We start from the raw sequence: 19346 nt of genomic DNA, 5'->3' as shown, positions 1-19346 counted from the left end.
TATTCTGCGACCACATAATGCGCTGCAGAACTGCCATTCGGAATTTTTTGTGATGGGTCTGTGATGGGTTATATAGCCCGCAAAATGATTACGCGGCCACATAATAGACCGCATAATGGCCCAAAAATTTGCCCAGATTTCTGGTTCAGTCTGCGGTAGATCTACGTTCCGAAGATCAGTTCTGCAACTGCAGAATAGGCCGCAGATAATGACCTGCACTTCCAAAAAATTTCTTCAACTCCCGACGCACTGATCAACCCAAAAATTCTGAAATCGTCAACACATAAGTCTACTTCGGCACCACGAAACCCCGGGTTTTAGGTAAAAAAATATTTATTGGGCCTTACACCCACAGTGTTTGCAGTTATTATAGTCAATTATTTTCTTTGACTCAGGACCGCTGCAGTGGGGAGTTGCTGGAGGATTAGCAGCCACAAAAAAGTTTTGAGCTTGTTGTGGCATGCTGCTTTCCAGATCCAGCAATGGTTAAAGGATTCCTGACTATGGTTTGGTTATGTGAGCCTAACAAAGATGTTGTATGCCGATTTTGTTGTGAAGTTCCCATCTTCTGTTTCTTTCTAGAAGAATGAGTCACTTATTTTGTTAGAGAACGGAATGTATGATTGTGTTATAAGGTCAGTAATTGTAGTTGGTAAATCATATGATAGAACTTCTAAGGTCCAATTTTTATTATTAATATAGGAGCTCAAATTTGTATTGATACCTTCTTTATTTAGGGGTCTTTCTATTAATTCCCTATTTGCCAACAATCCACTTGTCTTCCCAAACGCTTATATGTCGTCTGTTTACCACATTCCAAGCTAGTCCTTTGGAGAATAATAAATAAGCTTTTGCACTGCTTTTCCAGATGTAAGAGTCATTAATTTTATAACTGATAATATTCCTTCATGAGTTGCTTAGTTATTTACCCTTTATCATTTGAGTCCAAAGAGACTCAGGATTGGAAAGTTATCTCCATAGTAGGCTTGAGAGGAGTGCTACATTTTTTTCTTTTGCTTTGTATAGCCCAAGACCTCCTTCTTACTTAGACGATGTTACCTTGTCGCAACTGATATGATGGATTTTCCTATGGTCTCTGGTAGAGACCCATAGGAAGTTTCTATGGATACGGTCAATATTGTTTCTAGTCTTAGCTGGAAGGAGATTCAGTTGCATGGAGTGGGTGGGGATGACTGATAGAGTTAATTGTATAAGGGTTAATCTCCTAGATAATGTTAAGAGTTTGGCCTTTCATCCTTTCAGTCTAGTATTCATCCTATTAGGTATGAATTGGTAGACCAAGTTTTTTGTCTGTAGATTTGTAATTGGGAAGCCCAGGTATTTTTTTCACATTATTTTTTATCTTAATGTTTAGGGTGGTAGTCAGGTCTGTTTGTGGTGGATGGCACATTTGAGGAAAAGAGTACTTTTGACTTTGAAAAATTAATTCTCTAGCCAGATTTGCATGATATGAAGTTGAATATGTTTATGATAGAAGTTGCACTAGTATTGTCCTCCTTTGAGAAGAGAATAAGGTCGTCCGCAAATAGGAGGTGTGAAATTGCGGGACCATTCTGGCTTAGTTTGATGGGTTTTCAGTTCAAGACATCTACCTCATAATCAATGTATCTTGTTAGGGATTGCATACAGATGATGAAGAGGTACAGAGAAAGTGGATCACCTTATCGAATACCTCTTGATGGCTCAAAGAAATTTGTAGGTTTGCCATTTGCAATTATTGATGTTGTGCAATTCATGATGAGTGTTATTAGGTCTTGTGGGAAATTTAGTGCATGTAAGGAGCTCCTATGTCCTAACGAATGATCATTCAAGTCTGTCAAAAGCCTTTTCAAGATCAATCTTGAGCATCATCTTCCCAGATCTCCCAGTGCAGTTCCTGAAAAAATGGATTGCTTCTTGGACAATTATTGTGTTGTCAATTGCTCTCTTGCTTAGAATAAAGTTGCACTGGTTAGGACTAATAATTTTATTGAGGAAAGGGCACATACGGTTTATAATGACCTTTGTAATAGTCTTGTAGATGGTGTTACAAAGGCTGATGGGTCTATATTGAAATATATTTTGTGAGTGCTTAACTTTACGAATCAGCGTTACAAAAGTCCTATTTATTTCCTCTGGAATTGCTAAAGTAGTAAAAGCTTTTAGCTGATGACCAATATTTCTGGAAGAAAATTGGGTGAATGCCATCTGGCCTGGTGCCTTTAATGGTTTAAATGATTTTATTGCATTATGGATTTCGGAAACTGAGAGAGGTGTAGTAAGAGCTAAAATGGCTAACTATTGCACTACGTTTTAAATTCTGTCCCTCGTTACTCCCTTAGTCTAATGGACTAATGTTTTTCTGCTAAGGAGAAAAAAGATTAATCCAATTACCTTTAAAAGCAAAATTCAATCCCATTGACTAACGGAAATTAAAAAAATTAAAGAGTCGCCTAAAAAGGGGCATCGCCTAAAAAGGGGCAAATAATCCATATAAAGAAGGGTCTACCATCTTCAAAAAAATCATAAAAACAACAAGACATGAAGATAATTTTTTTTTAATTATATATGTTATCCATATTTTGTTGTCACTCATAATTAACATTGATCTCAAATCTTATGTTAGCTACAAGTAATTTTCCTTTTGGAGTTTTTATTTCTCTTTTTAGGTTAATAATTGGGTAATCGAATCGAATTTTCCAGTTTGAAATTCATAAACTTTCTGTAGAAGGATTTTTGATAATGGAATGTCTTGCATAATTTCTTCCTTACCTGTTCTCCCTTAAATTTATTCTACGACCACTATATATCAACAGTTTAATTTAAAGTTGACATATAAAGGTAGTCATTAATACATAAAAGAGGACATTGACAATAAAAGGAAATAAAGAATCAGCAAAGAAAACATATAAGGAAATACTAATATGTACATTAAGAAGAAGATGTGAATATATTTAGACTAATTAAGAAAATAGCGCATGAAAGTGGAGGATTTGCACAATAGGAATATGGAATATTCTTGATAATACACACGAAACGCTCTTCATTTTACAATGTGATATTAAAGTGGAAAATTTACAGAATAGCACATTTACATTTCCCATTTATTTTTATTTTAAAAACATTCTCCCCCTTCTTCTCTCACTTCATATCCGTTACTGAATTTTAATTTGATCAAAATCCAATTATTAAATATTAATGCAAACAAATTCCATAAAATAAGCTCCTTTCTTTTTTATGGTTCACACTTACCATTTGGAAATCTCATCATTTCTCTATAAATTCATAGAAGAGTTCATCAACAATACACAAAAACACATAAACTCATATATAGCTTGTTCAAGATTTTAAGGTGCCTATTTGACACGTCTTTTTCATTCTGTCTAAATATTTTTTATCACTTTAGATTTTGGTAGAGGCCATTTATTTTTAGTTTGTCATATATACATGTGTTTAGCAGTCGCTGATAAAAATAATTTTAATGAATACAGAGTATGTTGATTCATCAAAGAAATGTTCTACAAACTTTGCTGGTATTATATTTTCTTTTGAATTATGACAAAGTTCAAGGAGAAACGAAGTTGTCCAAACTTGAGGAATTGGCATTGGAGAAGCAACTTAAATATTTGAACAAACCAGCAGTCAAAACAATTAAGGTATGTATTTTTTGTATATTTTCTATGCGAATATCACTTTTGTATTTAAATTTTAAAAAGAAGACAATACCTTTCCACCTCATATATCCATGATTATTTAAGAATCGAGTTAAGTTTGGTAAACTGAATTTACCATTTTTTCGTATTTTATGTTGTAGTTGAAAATCGTGAAATTTATAAATTATAATTTTGACAGGTTCACTAATTTGTTGTTACATTTTATCCAGAAAAATTTAAGGCACAATAACTCCTCCAACAAAAGCCTATATATATTCATTTTGAAAGTTAGATATGATAAAGTACTAGAGAGATGAAGCATTGTTTATCATTTACCAACCATTTTATTCCAAGTCATTTTTATTTATTCACAAGTTACATTTCCATAGCATGATGTTGAATTGTGCAACCAAGATTACTAATAAGTTTATGAAAGTTTTGCTTCACAGACTAAATGGGGGGATACATATGACTGTGTGAATTTCTACAAACAACCTGCATTTGATCATCCATTATTGAAGAACCACAAGTTTCATCCCGAGGCATGTATTTACGCTTTCTTTTTGTGTATTCAACTTTATACAAATGCAGTATTGTGTATAGATAAATTAAAATAAGTTTTGGATTGACAGATGAAACATACTTTACCCACGATAAAGCAAATTCCAAGTGCTTCAAATGTTGATATATCTTCGAAGATATGGTCAGAGAATGAAGGTTGTCTTTCTGGAACCGTTCCCGTCAAAAGAGTTACCAAACATGATCTTATTAGACAAAGACGTATACCATCGCCAGAAGATTTCGCATTGGAATCTCACTTAGAGGATGTAAGATTATATATGTACATCAATTTACAGCTATCTTGATTATTCATTTCTGGAAAACAGAATAGATAATGTATAAAAGTGAAGCTCAGTTTGGTTGATGTATGATAAATTGATAATGCATGTTATATTTATTTATTTCATTTTACTTAAGACTTCCTACAATTATAAAAAGGAGAAAATACTTCATGTGTAAATCTGACATATTTTTTTACTGTTTTGTGCAGACTAACCACATTTTGGAGGAAACAGCTGGAGGATACAATGGGAGAAAATACTTCATGTGTAAATCGTTTTTCCCTTCATTTTTTGGGTGTTATATTTTGCATTAAGAATAAGTTGGTTGCGGATTTATCATTTGACTCCTTCTTTTCAGCTCCACTTAAGATTTCAAGTGAATAAACATAAAGTTAACTTGGATAGTCTATGTAATCAGTAACGAAAATCTTTATCTTTTGTATTCAGCGTGCAATAGTTCATACTCCAAGTGATCCAAATAACAAATTTGCGGGAGCTGCAATGGTAGCTAGTATATGGAATCCTTCCGTTGAAAGTCAACAAAGTAGTGCGTGTCGATTGAAGATTCAAAAAGGACCGGATAGTATGCAAATTGGTTGGAGAGTAAGTTTAACTCCTTATTTTAATAATTTAGTTATATTTTCTTACTTGCAATAGTTTCAATTTTAGAGGACAGATATAGAAAAGGGAAATTGAATGGGAGGATGAGATGGAGATTTAATTTTATACCTCATTGAACCCTTAATAATTATAACAGTTCTATTTCTTGTTTTAGGTGGATCCAGCATTATATGGGAATAATCATACTAAGTTTTTTATACATTTCCAAGTAAGTTTTCTTTTGTTCATAAAACTAGTATCTTTCAATTTAAATGTTCACCTCAATAGATAATGATTGTTCATGAATTTTTAAATATTTTTTAGGCTGGAAATACACATTGCTTCAATACATTATGTCCTGGTTTTGTATTAGTAAACAGTAACATATATCTTGATTCTGAATTCGACCATATTTCTCGCCGAGGGGATGAAACACAATGGGAGATTTTTATGTACATTGATCGAGTAAAATTTATGTATCTTTTTGTCTACTTTATTAAGTTTTTCACTAATTGCTTATATAAGAAATTTGAAGCGTTTTAAAAATGCTAACATATATCATTTTCTGAAACTAATTAAGGATCTAGCAAACGGAAACTGGTGGCTTTTAGTTGGAGAAAATCAGACAGCTGTTGGTTTTTGGCCTCCAGGAATTTTTACAGCATTAGCAAACGACTTTGCTACGAATATTGAGTGGGGTGGAGTGGCATATACTCCGCCAGGTGTACCATATCCTCCAATGGGGACTGGCTTTTTTCCTGCAGTTCCAGATCCTACACTCGATGCTTATTGTAGGGGACTTATAGTTTTTAATAATAAAGGCGAGACGATAAATGCAGAAAAAACATCCATATTTCTTGACAATCCAATATTGTATCGGGTCATTGATGAACCACATGGAGGACCCGAAAATTTTCCGCATTATATGTTTTACGGGGGACCAGATGATACACATATGTAAAATTATTGTAATTATGATTTATCTTTGCAAAGTTCTCTTCAATCATGTTCGTTAATTTGCTGTTGATAAAATCACAATCTTCCAACCTCTTTATGAAAGTTCCATGCTTCAGCTCCAAAATTGAATTAAAAGTTTTATATATATAATATATATAACTCAACTTGGGTTTAGCGGGAAGGTGATCATATATATTAATATGCTGTTACCATACAAAATAAATCAAGAAATATACACTATTCGAACAAACAGAGTTTCAGTAAATCCAAGTCAAAATTATCACACAACATATTAGTTGACCACTGGTCCATTTTTTATGTTCATTTGGAATTGGACCTAATTAAGTTGCCAAATATATAGTATATCAACTTTAACCAAGGTTTCCATGACCCCATTTTATTGTATAATATCTATAAGGGCTCATTTCAATAGTTTAGTGATAATACTTCACTTCTTTACAACGGTTTGATTGGTCTTTTGTTTTCCAGGAAAGAAATATAAAACTTGTAGGTAATATTATAAAATAACAACTAAACTAAAAAAAGACCAATTACCTTTTCTTTAGTAAAGATCAAAAAACAATTTGGATTTTCATCCATTACAAGAGAAGATACAATTAAGGGCAAACAGGGAAATAAAAAAAGAGAAGAAGAGAAAAGAAATAAAAGACGCCGTGGTATTAAGAAAAAACGAGGAGAAAATGAAATGGAAAATCCTAGTCAGAATTAGAAAGTCTATAATTCGTTCATACTTAGTAAGTTAGTATACAATGTAACATTCAAAAAAACACTAACTTATGTACAATACGAAAGTTCAGCCATATGTGAAGTGATTTTTCTTTGCCATGATCATGTGAAGAAAAGGCAATTACCTTAATTAATTACAGACTTAGATTTAAGACGATTGGCCCTAGAATGGTAGGTTTATTTCCTCGCGTATAGTGCTCCGTAGTAGACGACATAAGCTTGGCGATATACTACATGCCACGTAAGCTTATCGGATTTCGAAAAAACGAGTACGTACTATATATCACCATAACTGCACACATATTAACCTGGATGGCTAGAAACATCATTTGTCCTGATATCACTAGCCGTCTAGGTTATTATGCGCCGCATATTCTCGTTTTGATCAAAATCGAACAAGCATACGTGGGGAATCGTACATAATATCGACAAAAACCTTTTCATCGTCGTACTATGGCCGAGGACTATGCCTACCCCTCTAGGACCAAGGTCTAAAATCTGAGTCTAGTACTTTACAGTACCACCTGAGGAATTGAGTAATTATAGAAGAAGTAGGAAGTTAGAAGAAGAGAGAAAATGAAGAGGATTGTTTAAGTTGTTGATACTCTTCTCTTCGATACAAATGCATTATATATAGACAAAGTTATTTCAGCATATTCACATTGTAACCAATTAGAACTAATTAACTCAAATGGAAAAGGTTAAAGAGAGTTTGTTACTTGAACGTAATTCAATTTACTTGAAAACGCAAATTGGATCACGGATTAGCTCCTTTACATTGTTGGCATATAGTCTAATTTAGTCAAGTTTCTTTAACTCCAGATACCGCCTACAATTATGCAATGCACACTTAACAATTTTCCCAATTAAAATTAACCAATTTTCCCAATTAAGGGGAATATATCAGTGTCATTTGATTGTCATCCTAGTAAGTTTGGGGCTGAAAACTTTTGAGTTGGCATCTTCTTTGTTTGTCTTTAAATCTTGCTCAGTTCAAGTTGCTGTTGTTGTTTAATTGGTAGATAAGAATATGCCTTCTTTCTTTCTCTTCATCTTATCTTCACTAATTGTCTTAATTTTATTATTATTTTTGGATAACGATCATGACATGACTGTAGGCAGGGGTGGATCTAGTCTTAAGAATTAAGTCTATAGGTTCCGTGAACCCAGTAATTTTTTTCTAAATTCTGTATTTATATTACGAAGTTTACTAAATATTTATAAATATTTGATTATGAACCTAGTAATTATTGAATATATAATTTGAGGCTGCTGTAAAAACCAATAAACTTTATATCCTGTATTCGTAATATTCATTAAGCTAAATGTCTGTTTTCTTTGTTGTCCAACGAACTAGTCAATTAAAGTAAACCACTTATTACGGTAGAGGATAATAAAATAGTAATGAAGAATATTCCACTTAATATGTATATTGAAGTGTCAACGTGTTTACCCTCAAAATCGGATAACAATTGAATTTGTAAGTGGTTTTAAGGATATGCGGATTAACTTGATACAAAATGATAAATTGAGTTGCAATTAAAATAAATAGCGATAAAGTAAATTCAAACCACACGAATTGGACAATTTCAGTCTTGGAAGACTAGTCACCCTCGAACCGGATGTACTTCGATCGGTCTTAAGATACAGACGGATAAGAGCTTAAAGAGAAAAATAATAATATACTGCTTTTTAGTGCGTGTTACAATGTGTTTTATGAATTATCAAACCCCCTTTATATAGTAGAGGGGTCCTACTTTAGGTACAATTCTATAAACGGTAAATAAATCTCTTGATTACTAATTAACGATCCCTTATCGATACGTGCCGTGATTCCCGCCGTAATATCCGGCCGGTCACAAATATTTCGGCCTTCTGTTGGCTATGCTAACAATATTTCTTAGGACCGACTCCGGGATCACGGTTTCGATATTCTTCGAAGGCAGGCGTTCTGCCCCCGGGTTCTAACCCGGTGGGAATTGGGGTCGATCTTCAGCCCTTTATTGCCACGTTTCGAGCCTGATCTACCATGTTGCAGGCGAGCTCGATTTTGGTCGTATACAGATAGTCCCCTTGTTTTTTGGAGAGTAGACGACGAGAAACGACATGAGCTTCCGATTCTTACTTCGATATCCCGTGACGGAAACGACAAAACAAACGAAACGTCTCGCTAGTCAAGTCTTAATGACATTAAATGCTTGTCAGCCGCCAGTCGGCCATTCCTAGATGCAAACCGCCGCTGAAAAATTATAAATACCTCTTCCTTTGTTCATTTAAACTTTACATCCAAGCCTTCTACCCTCGTACCTTAGAAATCTCAATATTGTTTGGCACTTATATCCCGCTTATTTGAGATTTTTTGTAAGAACTCTTGTTCGTCTTCATCTCAAGTCATCAAGTGCATTCCTTTAACTTCCTCTTTTTCCTCATTTTTCCTCCATTTTTTAAAGAAATGACGAAGACTTCAAAAACTGTTCCCCAAAAAGAAACTCTTTCCTCTGCGCGGTCGGCCGCCGAGGCCGAGGGGACTGCTTCATGTACTATCGTCGAGTAACCAGTACCAGAACCTCCTCTAAAAATGTTCATCCCCGGGCGGTGTCCGGTCAATGTTGATTTTAAGGTTGAAAAGCCTTCCTCCGTATAAGGTCGGTGTGAGGAGGTCTCGAGGTACCTCTGCTCGATCATTAAGGATGTTTTCCCCACGGTAAAAAAGGATTGCAATTTGGTTGACAAGCACGTAATGGTTCCCGACCCCGATGAAGCCATCACCGCCCACGTCGAGGGATACTTAAATGTATACACCTATCCCTTTACACTGGGCCCATTAGATCCGGTCATCATCGATTTCTGCAAAAGATACGAGGTATGCCTCGATCAAATTCACGCTTCACTATGGAGGATCGTGATCCTTCTCCGATTCTTCGTGAGCAAGATCGATGGATGCTCGTTCACCGTCGACCACCTTTTGCATTTATACAGTCCCCGAATCTTCTGGGGGGACTGATAAAGCTCGTGCTTCGGGCCAGCAAAGCCCCATTCTCGAGTATTGACGAAGATCGGGATCGAGGGTGTTAAGGCAGTTTTCTCCGAGTGAGGACATCAGATTGGATCCCAGGTGAGCATATGTCATTTCCCGAGAAGTGGAATACATCACGTAAGTATAATTTTGCTTTCAAAATATGATTTTACGATTTTCTTCCTTCCTTCTCATCAGTGCTTTTGTGCTGGTGCAGCCGTTGCTCGGGTCCCTAATGCAGTCCCTCGACTTAAGGAGTGGGTCAAGGGCATCATATCACAAATACCCTATTCCGAGAGCTCCTGGCGCGAGCTTTCGAAGGGCTGTTGGGAGGCCCGTTCTCATGGTGAGATTCCTTTCCTGAACAAGTAATTTTTGGGTTCCTATTGTGTCATTAAGTTTTTACTTATTTTATTTCTTTTCACAGGTTTATCCAAGGATTTCAAACTGAGGCCTCTAGCCGGTAGCGAGGACTTACCTACCAAGTCCCCTGCTCCGAGACAGGCCGAAGAGAAGAAAATGAAGAGGGCTCTGAGTTCTCCGAGCTCGGAGAAGAAGAAAACAAGAAGAAGGCTGGTGCGCAAGTTTAAAGAAAGCACCAATGCTCGAGCACCATCTTCGAATTCACTCTATCGGTTGAGGGACGAATCCGAAGAAGAAGGTGAAGCCTTCGATCTGATGGCATGCGTGCCACCGCAACTCGAAGGGCAAAGGGCCTCCGAACTGGAGAGAGGCGAGGTCGATCTGCCTCAGGTTAGGGAGGCCGACAAGGAGGTCGGGGTCGAGGCTTCCCGGGATGCAGGCAATGCCCCGAAGGAAGTACATGGTTGATAGATATCACTGAGTCGCCCTCATTGACTGAGTCCATGTATAACGAGGCTCAGACGGTGAAAGAATGTCCCAACGAGGGGGCCCATGGAGAAGATGACCCATTTTGCGTCTTTTTTTATGGCGTGGATTCTACCACCACGGAGGACTTCACCGGATTGGGTGACTTAGAGGTGCTGAAGAAGAATCCATCTTTGGGACCAAGCGGGCTTTCCTCAAGCCCGAAATTGATCAACCGGTTCTCGGCTCCAAGCATGGATCCTGACCGAAAGTGATCCATCGTCATCTCTATTTTGTACGATGCCCGGGTCCTCTCTGCCCCCACAGGGGTGGCCAGCTACCTTCGGTGTCTGGTGATCGAGGAAGACCAGGACAAGATGAACGAGGTAGATGTGCCTAGCCTATTCAACAAAGCACAACATGCGCTAAACTGGGTATTTTCAGATATTTCTTGATGACTTTAACTTGTACTTAGACTAATTTGTAGATAACCCTAATGTTTTTATTTGTGTGTGTAGGCCTCAGTGCTTCATCATGAAACTTTTCTTCGATATCGGGACAAGCTGAACCATCTTGAGGCCGAGGTCCGAGGGCTCACTGAGAAGAGAGATATTTACAAACTTTTCAGCGAGCAAGAGCCTCCGAGCTGAGCTAGAGGTGGCCCGGAAGGAGCATGCCACCTAGTCAAACAGGTAAAAATATTTGAAGTTAGTGACAATGAGCTAGACTCGGTGACTAATGGTTGGAATCCGCAGGTCCAATAGAAGATCGATCGGATCGACCAACTCCGAGTTGAGCTGGATGTAGTCAAGGTTGAGGCCGAAGAATGGAGAGGCAGGATGGACTGCCTGGCCTCGGGAAGGAGACTGCTCGGGCGCAGCTGACTTCGGCTGAGGTCTAGCTTCAAGCGGCAAAGGATTAAATTGAGGCGCGGGCCCAAAAGGTTGGGGAGCTTCAGTCTTAGCTAAGCTCGGTCGTCTCTGATCGAGAAACTCTCGCCAAGGAGATCGAAACGGCCAAGTCTGTGGTTGTAGTGGTCAAAGTTGAAAGCCAACGAGATGGTGGCCCAATATAAGGCTGACGCCAAGGTGGTCCAGGATCGACTGAATGATATCGTTGAGCACGCTAAGCGGCATTCCCGAAGGGAGGCCCTCGAGGAAATTCATGCTCGAGGTTTTGACTTATCGTCTGAAATTGAGAGTGCTAAGAGGCTCAAAGTCGAGGCCATGAAGTTGGCGTATCGCGAAGAGGAAGAAGACTCTGAGGGTTCGAGTGGATCCGAGGGTGGAGGAGACTCCGAAGACCCTGGCGATGAGGCAGGTTCCGGTGAAGAACAGGTCGTATAAGTGCCTTGTACATTTTTCTTTGTTTTTGGTGTTTTCGTACTTTTTTACTTTTTGTCAAGGCCATTTGGCCATTGTAAAAACTATATCTATATATAATACAAGGCTTCTTTTTTCCCTTCGACAATTTCTGAGTTCACTTTCCTTTGCTTTATTCTTTATGTTTACAAAGATTGAAATGCCTTAGCATGAAATAATTAGGTCATGTTCGGAGGTTCGAACAGGCCTTGCCTTCGACATTATTTTGTTTAAGGCATCGTGGGGGTGTGGTATGACCGGAAACTTTTCTCCAAAGTACTTATAATCTTTTAGATTATAGTTTGCCAAGGGTAGACTTTAGAACCAGTTTAGAAATTTTGAAGTCCTTGTTTGTTACGGGTCTCGGACGTCTCCGGGTCGTTTTAGTATAGCCGTAGCCTTTTTAGTTCGGGTGTTTCCTAGTGGGCTTTTTGCCCCGAGTTATTTGGGCTTGCCTAAGATAAAAGTCCCCGAGTGGGGATGACCGTAGCCTTTAAAGTTCGGGTGCTGCCTAATAGGTCTTGTGCCCCCAGGCTCTGATAGCCCGGGCCGTCCGAATTTGTCTTTGGACGGCAGTCCCCGAGTGAAAGCGATCCGTTGAACCCGGATAAAGGCAACCCTTAGGCTCGATACCTTTAGGGGATCGAATGTAGGAAATTCTTTAAAAGAAATAAAAGAAAATATTTAAGGGACAAGATATTTATCCGCAAGGTAAAGACTTTTTTTATTTCTGTGTGTAATATATATGGTTACACATGTGTGCAAGTTTTATGCCAGGGCTCGAGTAGTCTATGTGGACACGGTTCATTTGACCGTTTGGCCCTTACAGTAAATCCTATTGATTGAGCCGAGACTATTTGGTCACAAAGTTTCTTTCCTTGCTAAAGTCATTGTCTGAGGGTGATGCCCCCCCAGTGTTCGAGGTCGATCATAGAGAAGCCTCGAATACTGTTGTTGTTTTCTTCAACATTGGTTCGTAACTGGCCTTTAATTCTAAGTTAGCACGATTTACTGTTGCCTCATTAAAAACCTTGCCGGAAAACCCATTTGGGACAAAACCGGTCCAAGGGAAAAAGAGTGCAATGCGTGCTTTCAAACCTTAGAATTGTATCGCTCTTTGACGGTTGCCTGCAAGTGCTAGTTCGAAATGCAAATAAGTAAAAGGAATGAATGGGGTCGTACCTTAGCAGTAGTATCACTTTAAGTGAGTTACGTTCCAATTTTTCGGTAGTCGTTCACCGTTCATTGCTCCGCGTTTGTACGATCCTTTTCCATTGATCTCGATAATTTGATATGGCCCTTCCCAGTTCGGCCCCATCTTCCTTTTGTTCGGGTTACGGTTGCTTAGTGTGACCTTCCTTAACACTAAGTCCCCAACATTGAAGTGTCAAAAATTGGCCCTTCGATTGTAATACCTCTCGATCCGTAGTTTTTGGGTGGCCAATCGGATAAGGGCGGCTTCGCGCCTTTCATCTAATAGCTCCAGGCTCGTGTTCATGGCCTCGTAATTTAATTCCTTCATTGCATATCAGAATCTGAGACTTGGTTCTCCGACTTTGATCGGTATTAGAGCTTCGGCGCCGTAAACCAGCGAGAACGGGGTGGCCCTTGTACTAGACTTTGAGGTTGTGCGGTATGCCCATAGGACTTTGGGCAGGATTTTCTTCCATTTTCCTTTGGTGTCAGCTAACCTCTTTTTGAGGTTTTGGAGTATGGTTTTATTGGTCGATTATGCTTGTCCGTTCCCACTAGGATGGTAGGGCGTTGATAGGATCCTTTTGATCTTATGGTCTTCGAGAAACTTGCTTACTTTGCTGCCGATGAATTGTTTCCCATTGTCGCACACGATCTCGGCCGGCATTCCGAACCGACATATGATGTGGTCCCAAATGAAATCGATGACTTCTTTCTCTCTGACTTTCTCATATGCCTGGGCTTCCACCCACTTAGAAAAATAGTCAGTCATAAACAATATAAATTGAGCCTTATCGGGTGCCCATGGAAGGGGGCCAACGATGTCCATTCCTTATTTCATGAACAGTCATGGTGACAAAACCGAATGAAGTAGCTCCCCGGGTTGATGAATCATCGGAGCATGTCTTTGATATTCATCACATTTTTGTACGAACTCCTTCGCGTCCTTTTCCATGCCGATCCAATAGTAGTCGGCTCTGATTATCTTTCGAACCAATGATTCGGCACCTGAATGATTTCCGTAGGTGCCTTCATGAATTTCCCTTAGAACATCTCGGTATCTCCTGGTTCTAGACATATCGTGAGTGGGCCATCGAATTTTCTTCTGAACAGGGTTCCATCTTCGGACAAGCTGAACCGGGTTGCCTTCGTATGCACGGCCCTCGATTCTTTTGGATCAGATGGTAGTTTTTCGATCTTCAAATATTCTATATATTTATTTCTCCAGTCCCAATTCAGGCTCGTTGAGTTTATTTCAGTGTGGTCTTCCTCTACTACCGATCTCATGAGTTGTACGATCACCCCCAAGTTGAACTCATCGTACTCGACCGACGATCCTAAGTTAACAAGGGCATGGACCTCACTGTTTTGATCCCGAGGCACGTGTTGTAGATTCCACTCCTTGAATCGATGTAATGTTACCTACAACTTATCCAGGTACCTTTGCATTTGTTCTTCTCTAACCTAGAACATCCCATTAACTTAGTTCACCACAAGAAGGAAGTCGCACTTAGCTTCGATCACCTCCGCCCCCAAGCTTTTGGCTAATTCGAGACTTGCAATCATGGCTTCATATTCGGCCTCGTTGTTAGTCAATTTTACAGTCCTAATAGATTGTCTAACTACATTGCATGTCGGTGGCTTCAATACGATACCAAGTCCAGACCCTTTTGCGTTTGAGGCGACGTCCGTAGAGAGGACCCTAGTTCAACAATAACTCTCTTTCGACCTCAGGTATTAGGGCAGGCGTAATGTTGGCCACAAAGTCTGCTAAAATTTGAGATTTAATGACGGTCCGGGGCCGATATTCAATATCGTACCCACTGATTTCCACGGCCCATTTGGCCAACCGTCCCGAGATCTTGGGCTTATGCATTATATTCCTCACTGGGTAAGTAATAAAAACACATATGGGGTGACATTGAAAGTACAACTTTAGCTTTCTAGAGGCGCTTAGCAAAGGGAGCCATAATTTTTCCAGGTGAGGGTATCTAGTTTCGGCCTCGCATAAAGTCCTGCTAACATAGTAAATTGGGAATTGCGTACCTTTCTCTTCCCAGACCAGGACTCCACTTACCGCTACTTCCGCTGGTAAGTACAGGTATATGCTCGTCCGTCTTCAAAGTATGAAGCAGAAGTGGGCTCGATAGATACCGCTTGAGTTCCTCCAAGGCCCGTTGGCATTCCAGTGTCTATGAAAAGTTATTCTTCTTCTTCAATAGTGAGAAGAATCTGTGGCTCTTGTCAGAGGACCTCGAGATGAATCGTCCTAGGATGGCTATGCGTCCGGTTAATCTCTCCACGACCTTCACGTTGTCTACAACCGTGATATCTTAGATAGCTTTGATCTTGTCGGGATTGATCTCAATTCCCCGGTTGGACACCATGAATCCGAGGAATTTATCGGATCCAACTCCAAATGCACATTTCTGCCTTGTTGAAAAAGTTCGGGGAGACCCTGTCGAAGGGAGCTATGATATGGTATCACAACTTACCTCCTAATTCTATTAGCTCGTTCGCTATGCTTGCACATTCCTTCGTAAAAGCACACGTTGGGGCTATTAAGGTCGAGACCAGGAAGTCGGACCTTTTCAAAGTAAAACATAAGGATAATGAGATGCTTAGAGAATTCGTGTCCCGGTTTCAAATGAAACGGATGGACCTGCCACTAGTCGCTGATAATTGGGCCGTTCAGGCTTTTACCCAAGGACTCAACATTTGGAGCTCGTTTGCTTCACAACAGTTGAAACAAAATTTGATAGAATATCCGGCTGTCACTTGGGCCGATGTCCATAACCGGTATCAATCGAAAATCAGGGTCGAAGATGATCAGCTTGGGTCCCATTCCGGGTCCGTGTATCCCGTCAGAATCATCGACAGATTCAAGAGAGATATTGACCATGAACCGAGATCAAACAGGGATCGATATCAGCCATACAATAGAGACCGAAGAAGTTGTGGGTTCAGGCGGAACCCTACTAGAAATGAAAGGAGAAATGACCAAGGTCAGAGGAACCGAGGACTCATGAGAAAAAAATAGCTTTGATAGGCCTGTCGGACCTAAAGAAGTGCCAAGATTATCAAAGTACAACTTCAACGTCGATGCCGCCGCTATCGTATCTGCCATCGGATCCATAAAAGATACCAAATAGCCTAGACCTTTACAGTCCGATCTAGCACAAAGGGATCCCAACCGAATGTGCAAATATCATGGCACTCATGGCCACAGAACAAAAGACTGTCGACAATTAAGATAAGAGGTGGCCCGGCTGTTCAACAACGGACATCTCCGAGAGTTCCTGAGTGATCGGGCCAAGAACCACTTCAGGAACAGGGATTCTAATCAGCAGGCCAAGCAGCATGAACCTCAGCACGCCATTAGCATGATCATCAGTGGGGTCGATATTCCCTAGGGGACGATGATGAAGCGCACCAAAGTATCCATCACAACGGAGAAACGTACTCGGGATTACATGCAAGAAGGAACCTTGTCTTTCAATGACGAAGACGCCGATGGGATAATGCAGCCCCACAATGATGCAATGGTAATATCGGTACTCATAAATAAATCTCAAATTAAGCGTGTGTTAGTTGATCCAGGTAGCTCAGCCAACATCATCAGATCGAGGGTCGTGGAATAACTCGGCCTACAAGATCAGATCATACCTGCGGTCCGAGTCCTGAACGAGTTCAATATGGCATACGAGACCACTAAAGGGGAGATAACATTACCGTTGAACGTCAACGGAACCATACAGGAAACCAAGTTTTATGTAATCGAAGGGGATATGAGATACAACGCTTTGTTCGGGAGGCCATGGATTCACAACATGAGATCAATACCCTCGACACTACACCAGGTGCAAAAATTCCCAACACCAGGAGGAATCAAAACAATTTATGGGGAACAACCGGCTGCCAAGGACATGTTCGCGGTCGATGAGGTGATCCCGGCATCTACATTCTCGACATCGGAGGACCCGAATCAGATAGTAAAAAATGGGACCAAATAGAAATCATTGATACCAGTCTCGACAAAATTGGAGGAATGATGGGTAGACGAGGATGACGATTACGGAGTCCCCAGATATTTCATAACCCCCGACGATTCCGACGCTACAAAATCAACAGTCAAGGAACTGGAGCAAGTCATACTAATTCAACACTTGCCCGATCGAAAGGTATATCTGGGCACGGGGTTAAACCCCGAGCTCAGGAAAAAACTCATTCAATTTCTTATAGCTAACGAAGATTGTTTCGTTGGGTCCCACCTTGATATGACAGGGATCCCGCCAGAAATAACCACTCACAAGCTTAGCCTGGACCTGAAGTTCCACCCGGTCAAGCAGAAGAGGAGACCCCAGTCCGAGGTCAAATATGCTTTCATCAAGGACGAAGTATCTAAACTCCTTAAAATAGAGTCCATTCGGGAGGTTAAATACCCTGATTGGCTAGCGAACGTAGTGGTAGTCCCTAAAAGGGGAATAAGTTAAGAATGTGTGTAGACTATAAGGATTTGAATAAGGCATGTCCCAAAGACTCCTTCCCTTTTCCAAACATCGATTGTATGATAGATGCCAAGGCCGGCCACGAGATTCTCAGTTTTCTCGACGCCTACTCCGGGTACAACCAAATATGGATAAACCAGGGCGATCAGGAAAAAACCTCCTTCATCACTAAGTACGACACTTACTGCTATAACGTGATGCCATTTGGATTAAACAATGCCGATGCTACTTACCAACGCCTAGTAAACCGGATGTTCGAGGAATAAATATAAAAATCAATGGAGGTTTACATTGACGATATGTTGGTTAAATCCCTGCGAACAGAGAACCATTTGAAACATTTGCAGGAAACCTTCATCATATTAAAGAAGTACAATATGAAGCTGAACCCGGAGATCGATCTCATCATCCTCCAAGTCGTTCCCTTTGATGGCACATGTGTAGGAGGTCACATGCTCATTTGGGTCGGTCGTTCCGTTGTACTTAGAAATCTCGGGCATGCAGAACTTCTTAGGGACCGACTTTGGAGCCGTGCTCGGAGAAAAAGGTTTTTGAATGAACTTCTTGGAATCCGGGCCTTTCAATATCGACGGTGTTCCTGGGATTTGGTCGACCCTGGAATTATAGATTTCCACCTTTTTGTCGTTAGCTTCTATTTTCTTCTCCCCTGATTCTACCCGTTTTGTCAGTTCCTCGAGCATCTTTATGATCTCGGAGTTAGTCCCCGATTCACTTTCATTTGGCCTCTCTACGACCGGTTTGTTTCTACGGGTGGCTTCCCGGGATGGATCAGGCTCAATTTTGCTCGACGTGCGGCTTTGGTTTTGCAACTGGGCTATCGCCGTCGTCTGAGCCTACAACATTTTGAAAATCACCCGTAAATTGATCACGTCCCTCCAACATCTTGTGTAATTTGGGTTGCTGAACGGGCTTCGCCACGGACGCTATTCTCGGGGTCGGTAGGCAAATTTGCGTTGATGGCCACATGCGAGTTGGCGTCAATCGGGTCAGCGACCGGAGTTCCGATGGTATCAACGGGTGTTATCTCGCGACTAGGCACTATGTTGTTATTTTCACCGTGATGGTCGGACTCATTGTCAATATGTAAGGGTGCCGACTGAGAGTTTGACATTTTGAGCTTTAACCTGAAATTAGAGACACTTCGAAGAACAAGTGTAAAGTAATGTGTGTTATAAAAATTTATATCAAATAACCACTATTATCCTTAGCCCCATGGTGGACGCCAAACTGTTTACCCTCAAAATCAGATAACAATTGAATTTGTAAGTGGTTTTAAGGATATGCGATTAACTTGATACAAAATGATAAATTGAGTTTCAATTGAAATAAATAACGATAAAGTAAATTCAAATCACACAAATTAAAAAATTTCAGTCTTGGAAGACCAGTCACCCTCGAACCGGATATACTTCGATCGGTCTTAAGATATAGATGAATAAGAGCTTAAAGAGAAAAATAATATATATTGCTTTTTAGTGCATGTTACAATATGTTTTATGAATTATTAGACCCCCTTTATATAGTAGAGGAGTCCTACTTTAGGAACAATTCTATAAATGGTAAATAAATCTCTTGATTTACTGATTAACGATCCCTTATCGATACGTGCCATGATTCCC

General features: G+C 39.9%; 1 protein-coding gene across 1 annotated transcript; it reads left to right on the top strand.

Moving 5' to 3' along the window:
* Nucleotides 1–1623: 1623 nt before the first annotated feature.
* On the top strand, nt 1624–5191 carry LOC108947834 (protein neprosin-like). The gene is made up of 6 exons (XM_070184171.1): nt 1624–1795; nt 3565–3656; nt 4103–4195; nt 4286–4480; nt 4943–5098; nt 5165–5191. Exons 1-6 carry the CDS (start codon nt 1624–1626, stop codon nt 5189–5191), a joined length of 735 nt encoding a protein of 244 aa, XP_070040272.1.
* Nucleotides 5192–19346: the final 14155 nt, after the last annotated feature.

The sequence above is a fragment of the Nicotiana tomentosiformis genome, chromosome 8 (assembly GCF_000390325.3).
Source record: "Nicotiana tomentosiformis chromosome 8, ASM39032v3, whole genome shotgun sequence".
Taxonomy (NCBI): domain Eukaryota; kingdom Viridiplantae; phylum Streptophyta; class Magnoliopsida; order Solanales; family Solanaceae; genus Nicotiana; species Nicotiana tomentosiformis.
This window is presented reverse-complemented; position numbering and strand designations above follow the sequence as displayed.